Below are 12783 nucleotides of genomic sequence, written 5' to 3' on the forward strand. Positions count from 1 at the left end.
ATGATAGCTAATAGATTGATAAATAATCATGCACAGCCATACAGGGTACAAAACTACATATACACATTATGCTATTGAACATTTTATCTTTTATATTAATAGTGAAATTGTGTCAGAGTTTGTCTCAGTTGACATTCCCATTGATTTTTGTTCAATTGATAGGAATAATCCATTCTCCATTTTTACTTGGTAAGCATAGGTCTATGCTTACCAGGTCATCAGATGAATCATAAAATCTCTCACAGAAGCAAAATGACCATTCTCTTTCCTCCCACCTCTTGTCATAAAATCATCATCATGTTTTTCTTTTGTGACCACTCACTAATTTAGTGGTATAATGTACATTTTATAAGAAATGTTCATAGATGTTTAAAACAATTGCTGAGCTATAAGCGTGATTTCCTCATGCTTGCTTCAGGGGTAGTTTTCCGAGAAAGGATCCATTTTCACTTTTAATAGTTAAGGGACAAAAACCAAGTTGGTCCTACGACTTAAGGAAATGTCCTTAAAAAATTCTTGTGTTTTTCTGTGTATTTTTGTCACCTACCTATTAAATATGTCAGGTGGTTGTCTTTTGTTTTGTTTTATTTTGCTGTTTTCGGTGCTCAAGCAGTTGTTGTTTTCTGGTAGAGTGAGTAGTTAATGCCCTGTTGTTTGTGGAAAAGGCAGCGAGACACTGTGGGGTTCTCCAGAGTAGGAGGAGTTTGGCTAACAAATGTGCAGAGCGATCCCGCTTTTCAGTGTGTGGGAATCAGAGGCTGACATCCAGGTCACAGTGTTCATTGCGTATCAACGTATCACCCATCTGTCTTCTCAGGCAAGTGGCACCTTGGGACCAACTGTCACAACAAGACAGACTTTTGCCACCACCCCTTGAGCCACGGCTTTGACTATTTCCACGGGATCCCCGTGACCAACCTGAGGGATTGCAAGCCCGGAGAAGGCAGCGTCTTCACCAGGGGCATCAGGGTGCTGGTCTTCATCCCCCTTCAGATCATTGCCATCACGCTCCTCACCCTGGTGGTGCTCAAGTGCTTGGGGCTGCTCCACGTGCCCCCTGTGGTCTTCTTCTGCCTGCTGTGTCTCGCCGCCATGATCCTCGGCCTTCTGCTGTGCTTCCTGCATTACTTCCGACCCCTGAACTGCTTCCTGATGCGGAACTATGAGATCACTCAGCAGCCCCTGTCCTATGACAGCCTCACGCAGAGGCTGACGGCGGACGCGGCCCAGTTCATACGACGGTGGGTATCGCCTCTTATCCAGATGCTGCCTGTTGCAGCCTGTGCTTGGTTATTGCCATGGAGGTTGGAGAAACAAGGTGGTCCTTCTAGCCACGTTTCCCCTTCCCTGCTGAGGAGGTTCCTCCAGCCAGGCTCTCGGGAGGAGGAGGGGGGTGGACAGTGGAATGGCACGTGAGGGGAGGTGCAGCCCAGTGGGCTCTCATCAGGTGGCTCTGCCAGTGTCCCTCACGTCCTCTGCTTCTGAAGTCCTGCCAAAAAATGTCTCCCAGGTGACAAAAGGGGCCTTAGGTATCACCACGGTCATTATTCTTCGTGTGTGTGTTGTTTGTAGACTAGAGCACATGTGTCGTCCTTGCAACAGAAATGCCACAGGGAAGTCCAAGATATTCTATGCAAATTTCTGAGCAGAACAACTGTGTGAGGAACCTGGGTGAAGCGTATTATTTTGTGCAGGTCTGTTAGGACGCCTTGAGTGCATAGTGTTGAGGGTTGCCGTCAGCAAAGGGAATGACCATCCATGGACAGGTTGATGGCGGGTCTGAGTAGAGACTATATTCCTTTTTTTAAAATTTCTTTTTATTAAAGTTCAGTTTGCCAACATATAGCATAACACCCAGTGCTCATCCTGTCAAGTGCCCCCCTCAGTGCCCGTCACCCAGTCACCCCCACCCACCTCCCCTTCCACTACCCCTTGTTCGTTTCCCAGAGTTAGGAGAGAGACTATTTTCTAAACACCTGCTATCAAAACCAGACAAAACCATTTTGTTCCATTCGGAACTTTAGAGAAGAGTGGAAATGTCATGTGAAAACCAGACATCTGGTCTGTGCGGTCACTTGCCATGAGCATGCTGAGAACATGTGTTGTTCAGGCACCAAAGACTGGAGAAACCAGTTGGTCCCAGCTAAAATGGCAGGAGGAAAGATGTAATGCGGTTCTTGACAGAAGGAGGAAGATTTTAAGCTGGTGGTCATGCTCCTGAGCATCTGTTGTCATCACTTGCATGTGGATGTACCGTTGAGTTAGTGATGCCTACGTAAGCCTAACGGTTGGCCCACACAGCTGAGTAGCGACTGCTCAGGCTTTGGTTTGCAGAACCTTAGTGTGCTCTGAAAACTGAAGATCACCGGTCTTCTCCTCTTACTGTGGAGTGCCGAGGCCAAGCTGCACATCGCCATTGAACCAGCTCCCGAGAGAGTCTAGCCCAGATGTCGCCTAGCACACCCCAAGAATACTGGAGCATAGATGGGGTTTCCCACAAGAATCCACAGCCATTGTTAGATCCGTACATATTTTCAGAAGGGGATGCTGACTTGGGATCTGATGCACCAGTTTTAGAACCTTATAAGGTATACATTTTGCATCATCGCCCAGTAAGATCTATGTATTTTGTTTTTTAGTAGACTTTCTTTCTTTCTTTCTTTATTTGAGAGAGAGCGCATGAGCACATGAGCACAGGGAAGGACCAGAGGAAGAGGGACAAGAAGATTCCCCACTGAGCCGAGAGCCAGACTTGGGGCTTGATCCCAGAACCCTGGGATCATAACCTGAGCTGAAGGCTGACACCTAACCGACTGAGCCACCCAGGCGCCCCAGATACACATAGATTATTAATAGAAACAAGGCTCCTAAAATGATCTCTCTCTCTCTCTCTCTCTTTTTTTTTTTTAGCAGAGCGATCACTTCTGACACTTTCCATCTTATTGTGTTGTGTTTTATATTTAAAAAGCTCTCTGGCTGTGACACTAAATTAATGTCATACCTCAACAATGAGGCACAGTCTGCGTGGTTGACAAAGCTCTTACCTCGCGGGTTAGCCTCGCTGCGTTCATAAGCAGGGGGACAGCCGTTCCGAGATAGGATGGCACCCCGCTGGATTGCAGACCTGGCCATTGAAGCTCAAAACCCAGCAGTGTGCTGTTTTGCCAAATTTGCTGTAACAGCTGAACACTCACCTATCGGTCTGCATCGACGAGCAATCTCTCAGAAACATATGGGAGGAGATTAATAATACAGTGCCCCCTGCAAAATCACAGGGCTCGGGAATCATACTCGGCTTCCAGATGATTCACTTCTCTCCCACATGTGCTATTTTGACAGGAATGATTGAATCTATAGAGAGTATGAATATTCAGATGATTACAAGGCATCTTAAATGGGCTCCTCGGCACGTCACTTTGGGAGACGACCAAAAGCAATTTGACCGTAAAGGCATTGAAGCCTGTGCATTTGATCTTGATGATATGCAGGTTTCTGCAATTGTGGGGCAGAATGAGAGATTTAAGATGCTCTAGCAACTCCACAGTTGAGGGTTGGGGTTATTGGGTTTGTACAAGAGGGTTCATGCTTCACGACAGATGGGTCCAGTGGAGGGATCCCTGTGTGGAGCAGCGGTTTAGCGCCTGCCTTTGGCCCAGGGCATGATCCTGGACACCTGGGATCGAATCCCACATTGGGCTCCCGGTGCATGGAGCCTGCTTCTTCCTCTGCCTATGTCTCTGCCTCTCTGTCTGTCTCTCTCTCTCTGTGACTATTATAAATTAAAAAAAAAAAAAAAAAAGATGGGTCCAGTGGAAAGGCCTGTTGCCCGTGTTGGCGCAGTGCACGCATGGTCAGCGTTAGTGCAAACACGGCGTTTGTATACCATGATGCTATTCACAGAAAGCTTCCCCCATACGTCACCTGAAGACAGAGATGGAAGGTGTCTGGGTAAAACCAGACCTGGCTACAATTGTCCTCGTGTGTGATGTGTGATGTCTGATTCACCGTGTGTGATGGCCGAGCATCTTGAGAATCACCTCACTAGGTAACCAAAGAAACATAACAGTATTTGTTTTTTCTTCTTTTTTTTTTTTTACATAGCAGTATTTGTAAAGAAAAAATATTATATATATATATTTCAAGGATCTGAATATCCTTGAATATTTATATATATAAAAAATATTCTATATATACATATACAAGGATATGAAGACACACTTACATGTGTTATCTCACTGGCCAGCACATCCTGAAGAATGTAGGCAGGCCTTTACCACCTTGGTGTGAGAAATGGATTCAGACTTAGGAGGAGCAGAAGGAAATTATCCAAAGCAATGATGGTGTTGGTGAAATTCGTCCAAACGCATGTGACTTGAGAACTTCACAATGGAAGCCAGTGCCTACTTTTGATGTATTGACCTAAAAGACCGTTTGGGCAGGTGCATACTTCCCATGCAATGAATACGTCAAAAGAAGTGAAGAAAGTGATTTAAAACTCTCATTTCTAAAATTTATTCTCTATCTCTGAGCCTTGTGTCTGAAACGATGTAGACTAAAGATGCTCACTTGAGGTGTGGAGCTGTGGATGGCAGGGGCGTGAGGCGGAGATGCTGTGTTGGTTTATGGTGCTCTCACATGAGGTCCCCTCGGCCAGATTTGCGACCACCGTGCCCCCGGATTAAAGCACACACTTCTGTGTTGAGGAGAGTGATGGTTTGGAATACACAACCGTGCTCTCCATGGCGCCCCATCCTAATTTACTCTGAGGGATGAATTCCTCTTGGGGATTTGCTTCTATTGGGAAACTAGATAATCAGGCTCACCACACACCATATGTTGTAAGCTCTGTAGTAATGCAGGAGGCAGGTCATCCTTAATGCAATCTAATTAGCAGGAAGTCCCTGTTGCTCTTACAGGCAGGCAGGAATGAACTGTAGATTTCTTAGACATTCGCAAGCCCCTTTTCGTGCCCTGAGCAAAGGATCGTGCAGTCGTCCGGCTCATTCCCTTGGCCGTTGGTCTCTTCAGGGCCCTATAAATCAGTTGGGTTGAGTGTACAGTGCAAATGGTGGTGCAGTGCAAATGGTTGTGTTCAGCTGTAAGCCGGTTGTCTGCGACCTGCCAAGCACTGGGGATCCACACGTCACCCCGGGCACATTTCACGCACGTCCCGTCTTTCACGCTGCAAAACTTCCACCTGAGATGGGAAGAAGAGATGTCCTCTCGTGGAGGAGCTTGACGCTGGGCGCTTTGGAGTGGATAGCAAAAGCGCTCCGGGCCATGGTAGAGACCGGCTCAGCCCGTGCAACAGGGAATCTGAGAGATGTCAACCGAAGAGTCCGCGTCACGCCCTGAAAGTAGAAGGCATCCTGGTGGTTTTCAAAGGAGCTCCGATGCCCCCGCAGTCATCACCATGGTGATGGAGACGCATTTGCGTGTTCTGAAAAGGCTTCGGAGGCTGCACCGTGACAGGTGAATTCAGTGAGTTAATTTTATGCACAAAGTAGTTTTGTTTGGTTAAGTCAAGGCTACATTTAAGAAGGTTACTGGCAGTGGGTAGAAGGAGACCCGCGTTTCTCATCGTCCTCCACACAGTGAGGTGAACCTTGGTCACTCTGCAGCGGGAGGGGCCAGATACGTCGGCCCCTTTGCCCCCCAGATATGTTGAAAGCAGCGCGCCGTTGCTAGGAAAGACACGTCTGCTGAAGGAAAGGGCCGTTTTTCTCTGCGAACATACAGATGTCCAGGCTCAACAGGATGTTTTCGAGAAGGACGACGGCTTTATACACACCCACGTGACTTGTACAGTTGATGAGCTCCAGGGCCCGGATTCATCAATTCAAATGACATTGACCGCGAGCGCTGTGCGTCCAGGCCCCCGTGTTGAACACATACTGAACCAGCTCAGGACGTATTGAATCCGGGTGGAACACGTTCAGTGTCGGCGTGTGCGTGCCTCTTAAAGGCCGTCGTTAGAAGTGAAATACCAGTGATTTCCAGTTATGTTTAGTGTGGGGACCTCTGTTGTATCCTCGGCTTGGGGTCTACTGGAGAACGAATCCAAAATTTGGAAAAGATAAGAGTTTTGTTTTTAATCTGTTGATTTCCCGGAGTGATAAGATCCCATTTTTGATCCTTTAACGAACCCCAATTCCTGACCAGTCCACAAAGGGAAGCGACCGTGCCGTCGGGATGATGGGAAGTATGTGTGACCGGGCAGGTCGCATTGCCTTACGGGAGGGTCGTGGGGAAGAGCTTCCCCCGCCATCTCCTGTGGTCTGTAGTCCTACAGGAGGTAGAGGCTTCCTCCTGCAAACATTGTCGGCGTCCTCACAACGCCCTGAAACTGGGACGGCTGATAAATGTATCGTCGGAAGACCTGACCTTTTGTCCCGTTCTCCTGCCATCGATATCTGGCACGGTCGAAATCCTGAAATGCATTTACACGGTACCTTCGACCCAGCCTTTGACATTTCCAGCCAGACCGGGGTGTAAGTGGCCATAACGAATGGCTGTGATTTGGCACAGAGCATCTTCTTTTTTTTATTTTTTAAAATTAATTAATTTATTTATTTTTCGCAGAGCATCTTCTGAAGAAAGGGATCATGGGGTGACTTTATTAGCCTAAATAAGAGATTAAGCCAGAAAGGAATAGCGGTGATGCTGATCTTTGATTCATGGTGAGAAAAGTGCATCAGATTAACGAGTAAGGGCAACACACAGGGAGACACACGCACATACGTGTTCACCAGTGGAAAGATTGAGTCATTAAAGAATTGTCTCCTCGGTAAGGGTGGATGCCCCTTGATTGGTGTCTGTCGTTGCATGGGCCACCGAGAGGCAGCTTTCGGGATGGAGGGGATCTTTGGCTCTTTGGATGAGCCCCCTCTCCAGGCCAAGCATGCTGCAAGCTTCTTGCTCATCCAGAGAAAGCAGAAGGGCCTATTTCTGAGGTGGAACTATCTGGGGGAAAGTTCTTTTTTTTTTCTCTCTCTCTCTTTTTAATGGGAAACTTCCCAATGTTTTAGATACTAGCTTTTTTTTTTTTTTTTTTTTTTTCCATTTTCAGCACTGAGAACCACTGTGGAATAAATGGATTGCTATATTCTCTGCAGCACTGAGTAGACCCCAGTTTTACTGTTCCCAGGGTCATCCATTGATGTCCCCATGTCCTTCATGGACTTCTCTCCTCGTTCCCAGGCTGAGCGTGAACGTGGGGAACAGACGATCGATCTGTCTTATGTGGCTTGTCTGAATCAGAACAGCTATCCCCTAGCAGGGCGGACGTACCCTGAGGGGGTGAATATACTCTCCTGTCCTCCTTTTTTCCCTTGGAGGCTCCATCTAAGGAGGCGTTCTCCTTCCTTCTAGTAGCTGCAAAGAAATGTGATTGGTTTTACAAAGGGAAAATCCATCTCCTTCCTCCGAATCTCATTTCCTATTACAACCATTCCAATTGTTTCTTAGTTCATATTATCTAAACTACAGGGAAATTATCTTTTTAGGTGGTTGTTTTGTAGGTTTTGTAGGTTTTTCTTGCACTGTCTGGGTTAGGATAATGAAGGATGCATTCCAGGGAATTTACAACCTGTATCAGCAAAGCATGTTTCCTGCATCTGTTGTCTGCTGGGGCGTGGGGGTGACTTTAGGTACTTGCACTCAGGTCACAGCGGGTCTCCGGGAGGAGCATCGCCGGTGGCGATGGATGGCTTCAGAGTCCAGCATCCATAAGTTGGCAAATTGAACTCCAATAAAAAAAATTAAAAAAAAAAAAAGTAACACCTTCACCATCCCCTTGGATGCATTTTAGTCCGCCTTTATAAGAAATCAGCCTTTTGATTCTTGGATTGAAATGATCGCCGGCTGCTGGGAAGGCGCGGAGCCCCCTTCTGTATCTTTTGCAAATAGAGCAAAGGCGTGTAGCCGCCGAAAATTCTTTCTTTTCACCCAGCGAGCAACACACTGGCAGTAAACTTTCAAAGTTTTTACTTTCAAAAGTTTTACTTTATTTACTGGAGTGGCCCCGCGAATGACACGGGACTGAGGCCCACAAAGGTGATGGAGCGCCCTGGAGTTGTCAGGGTCGTGGGGAAGGGAGACGCAGACGCCCCCGTGGGCCTGCCGTGGCCCCTCCATCCGGAAGGTTCTGCACAGCGAGGGTTCCCTCCCGGCCCGGGGGCCGTGTCGCCGGGCTTGGCCAGGTGGGCGCGGCCGCTGTCAGTAGGCACGGTCTCTGGTGTCCCCTCCTCGGAGCGACAGCGCCTTGGGTCCGGCTCACTAGTTGGCCTGCGGCCCAGTGGTCACCTGCTTGTCTGTTCTGGGCGCACATTTCAAAACGCCCCCCACCTTGACATTGTGCCGGTGATGCCGACAGCCGGCTCTCCGTCGTGTTTGATGTATTTATTACTCTTTCTGAAGCCGATGGGCACACGCCACGGATCTGTCCTCAGCACGTTGTGCCAGCCACATCCTGTATCGCCAGCTCTGACCACGTACGTGCTCGGGGGCTGGCTTTGTAAGCTGCCTCGGCTCTATTATTTTTTTAAAGATTTTATTTATTTATTTCACAAGGAGAGCTCGAGCATAAGCAGACAGACGGGCAGACGAGAAGAGCAGCAGATTTTCCACTGAGCGTGGAGCCCGTTGTGGGACTCGATCCCAGGACCTTGGGATCATGCCCTAAGCCGAAAGCTGACAGTTAGCTGACCAAGCCACCCGGGCGCCCCATGGATTTGGAATCTCATGCTAGTTCCACTTGTGGGCACAGGTGGCAGGGACCCCTGGGAGCTTTTTGCTTGTTTGCTGCTTGGGTTTTTGTGATTTTTGTTGTTGTCGTCATTTATTCATTTAGTCAGTTGGTTAGCTAAGTTGTGAAATAGTAACTGTTGCTTCATTTTATACTCTCGTAAAAAGGAAAAGAGATAGATTGCAACCCCAAACCCTAGAACTCCAAAGCACGATGCAGATGATTAACAGTAACGGGCTCAATTTGATTTTGAGGCAGGAGGGCCCTGGGACATCAGAGTCCGAGGTTTTATGCTTCCTTTGGTTTCCAAAGTCCAGAGGAACATGAGTGTAAAGTGTGATAAGCAGCAGATCTGAGGGGTGATCCCCCCCACCCCGTGTGGGCTGGATGGCCCCAAGCTCTCTGCAACCTGAGGAAATTTTAAAAACGCATTTGGCAAAGTGTGTATTCGTTTCTTTATCAGAGGTGAACTGGTTAGCGAGCATTGTGATACCCAGTGCTAAATTTGAGATGTTTTTGGTTACCATGAGGACTCAAGGTGCTAAATAAATATACACAAGCCTCATTGATTTCATTAAATACCAGTGTTTCTTGAGCGCTCTTTTGGGTGGCAGAGATGATGAACAAGAAGGGACCGTCCCGTCGAAGCCATCAGAGATTTCTGAGTTAGAGTTTACATATTGGGTACGTATATGCCTGTACCAGTAGGTGTATATTTGTACGTATGTATATACACCTGTACTAATAACATATAGGTGTGTATGTGTGCTGATACAGCTATACTGCTGTGCATGTGTGGGTTTATGTGTGTGTGGCTATATACAGCCATACCCATGATACACGTGTAGTTGTATACATGTATGTACATATGCTAATAATGTACATAGGTACATGTGTGTACACCTGTACTGATATGTGTGTAGGTGCATAATGCATCTGCATATTAATATATATAGATGCATATGTGCATATATGCACAGCTATACAAAGCATATATACATTCATAGGTGTGGTTGCATGTGTGTATATAGGTATCTATGCACCGATATCACTAATATATCTATTAGTGTGTGTGCACACACATATACTGATAACAGATACAGGTGTATATCTATGTATTTATATATATGTACCTATATTAAAAACATATACAGGGATCCCTGGGTGGCGCAGCGGTTTAGCGCCTGCCTTTGGCCCAGGGCGCGATCCTGCAGACCTGGGATTGAATCCCACGTCGGGCTCCCGGTGCATGGAGCCTGCTTCTCACTCTACCTCTCTCTCTCTCTCTCTCTCTCTCTCTGTGTGTGTGACTATCATAAATAAATAAAAATTAAAAAAACACATATACGGGTATGTGTGTCTGTGTGTGTGTATACACACAGCCCTATACTAATAGACATAGGTGTGCAGTATATGTGGGTGTGTATGTGTGTGTATACTACTAATAATAAACGTTCAGGTGTATGTGTGTACATATAGAGATATACATACTATTAACACACATAAGTATATATGTATATATTTGAACGTGTATATCTATATCAATATGTAGGTGCATAGTATGTGTATGTGTGTGTGTGTGTATAGGTGTATGTGTGTACAGGTATATATGTATGTGTGTGTGTATATATACATACACAGTAATAACATGTAGGTATATATGTACATATTTGTATGCACACCTATGTTAATAACGTACATAGGTAAATGTGTATGTATATGTCTGTATGTATATACATATAGATGTATGTATACACACAGCCCTAACTAATAATACATTTGTAGGTGCATAGTATATATATGTGTGTGTGTGTGTGTGCATATAGGTATATGTGTGTGTATATATATACATACAGAGTACATATACATACAGAGTAATAACATACAGGTATATATGTACTTATTTGTATGTACACCTATGTTAATAACATACGTAGGTAAATGTGTATATATAAGTCTGTATGTATATACATATAGATGTATATAACACAGAGCCCTAACAACAAATATGTAGGTGCGTAGTATATATATATATATATGTGTGTGTGTGCATATAGGTATATATATGTGTGTGTGTGTGTGTGTATACGTACACAGTAATAGCATATAGGTATATATGTACTTATTTGTATGCACACCTATGTTAATAACATTCGTAGGTAAATGTGTATATATGTCTGTATGTGTATACATATATAGATAGGTGTATATATACACACAGCCCTATACTAATAATATATACGTAGGTGCATACTATATATATGTGTGTGTGTGTGTAGGTGTATGTGTGTACAGGTATATATATATGTGTGTGTATATATACATGCACAGTAATAACATATAGACACATATGTACATATTTGTATGCACACCTATGTTAATAACATACGTAGGTAAATGTGTATGTATATGTCTGTATGTGTATACATATATAGATAGGTGTATATATACACACAGCCCTATACTAATAATATATACGTAGGTGCATACTATATATATGTGTGTGTGTGTGTGTGTAGGTGTATGTGTGTACAGGTATATATATATGTGTGTGTATATATACATACACAGTAATAACATATAGACACATATGTACATATTTGTATGCACACCTATGTTAATAACATTCGTAGGTAAATGTGTATATATGTCTGTATGTGTATACATATATAGATAGGTGTATATATACACACAGCCCTATACTAATAATATATACGTAGGTGCATACTATATATATGTGTGTGTGTGTGTGTGTGTAGGTGTATGTGTGTACAGGTATATATATATGTGTGTGTATATATACATACACAGTAATAACATATAGACACATATGTACATATTTGTGTGCACACCTATGTTAATAACATACGTAGGTAAATGTGTATGTATATGTCTGTATGTATATACAAATAGATGTATATATACACACAGCCCTACACTAATAATGTATACATAGGTGCATAATATATGTGTGTATATAATATATGTATATCCATATATGTGTAATATATGTATATACATGTGTCTACATGTACATATACACGCTTATACTAATAACACATACAGGTGTCTGTGTATGTATTTGTAGAGATATATAACTTTATCAAAAACATATGGGCGTGCGTGTACATGTATATATACTAATGATCTATGTATGTACATGTATATATACACGCATAGTATTACATATATAGGTGTATATGTTTATGTTTTTCTGTGTAATCCTATATTAATATATATCAGTAAATGTGTATGTATCTGCTATATATGTATATAAAAAAAAGAAATGCACTACATTATCTTGAAGTTAAAATTAGTGTTTTTGACACCTATTTGGCAGTCTTCAAAGCATTGCCAATTATTGAGGGTCATTGCTTATGTAGTCCAGGTGACTGCTACACTTTTGATTTCCAGGAGGAACATATTATTTGAATACTTGGAACAAAAAGTGTAGCGTACACTTCTTTACCAAAGTGAAATAAAAAATGTAATGCAATGTTATAAAAAAAATATGTACACACACGTGTATGTGTATATATATTATAATATATACATAGGTGCATAGTATATGTATGTGTTTAGGTACATGTGTGTACAGGTATAATATGCATATACGTCTATCTCTACAGCTATATGCTAATAATATATACACAGGTGCACAGTATATACATGTGTGTGTCTATAGCTATACTAATAATATGTGTATAGGCATATGTGTGGACATGCATATATACACATGCATACTAATAACATACATAGGTGTGTGTATGTACAGCTATATGACTAATGTGTACAGGTGTATGTCTGTAAATATGTACACACAGCCCTATACTAATATGCATGTAGGTACGTAGTATACACGTGTGTGAGTCTATCTAGGTATATATATATAAATACAGGTATATAGAGATGCACGTAATCTATATGTAGATATACACATATATCACGTAGGTGTCTATAACGGTACCTAGTCTAGAGCACCTTTTGCACCAACTATGCTGCACTGATGCACCCCTGCAGTCCCCGGGGGTCCTGGG

General features: G+C 43.7%; 1 protein-coding gene across 6 annotated transcripts in view; it reads left to right on the forward strand.

The window, feature by feature from the left end:
* The window catches only part of STS (steroid sulfatase), a 127796-nt gene that overhangs the window by 58253 nt on the left and 56760 nt on the right, over nt 1–12783 (forward strand). For all 6 annotated transcript variants that reach the window (XM_041740106.1, XM_041740105.1, XM_041740107.1 and 3 more), the window contains one exon: nt 818–1241. In XM_041740106.1, the coding sequence (XP_041596040.1) occupies nt 818–1241 (424 nt within the window). The remainder of the gene's footprint in view (nt 1–817; nt 1242–12783) is intronic.

This window comes from Vulpes lagopus, chromosome X (genome assembly GCF_018345385.1).
Source record: "Vulpes lagopus strain Blue_001 chromosome X, ASM1834538v1, whole genome shotgun sequence".
NCBI classification, from domain to species: domain Eukaryota; kingdom Metazoa; phylum Chordata; class Mammalia; order Carnivora; family Canidae; genus Vulpes; species Vulpes lagopus.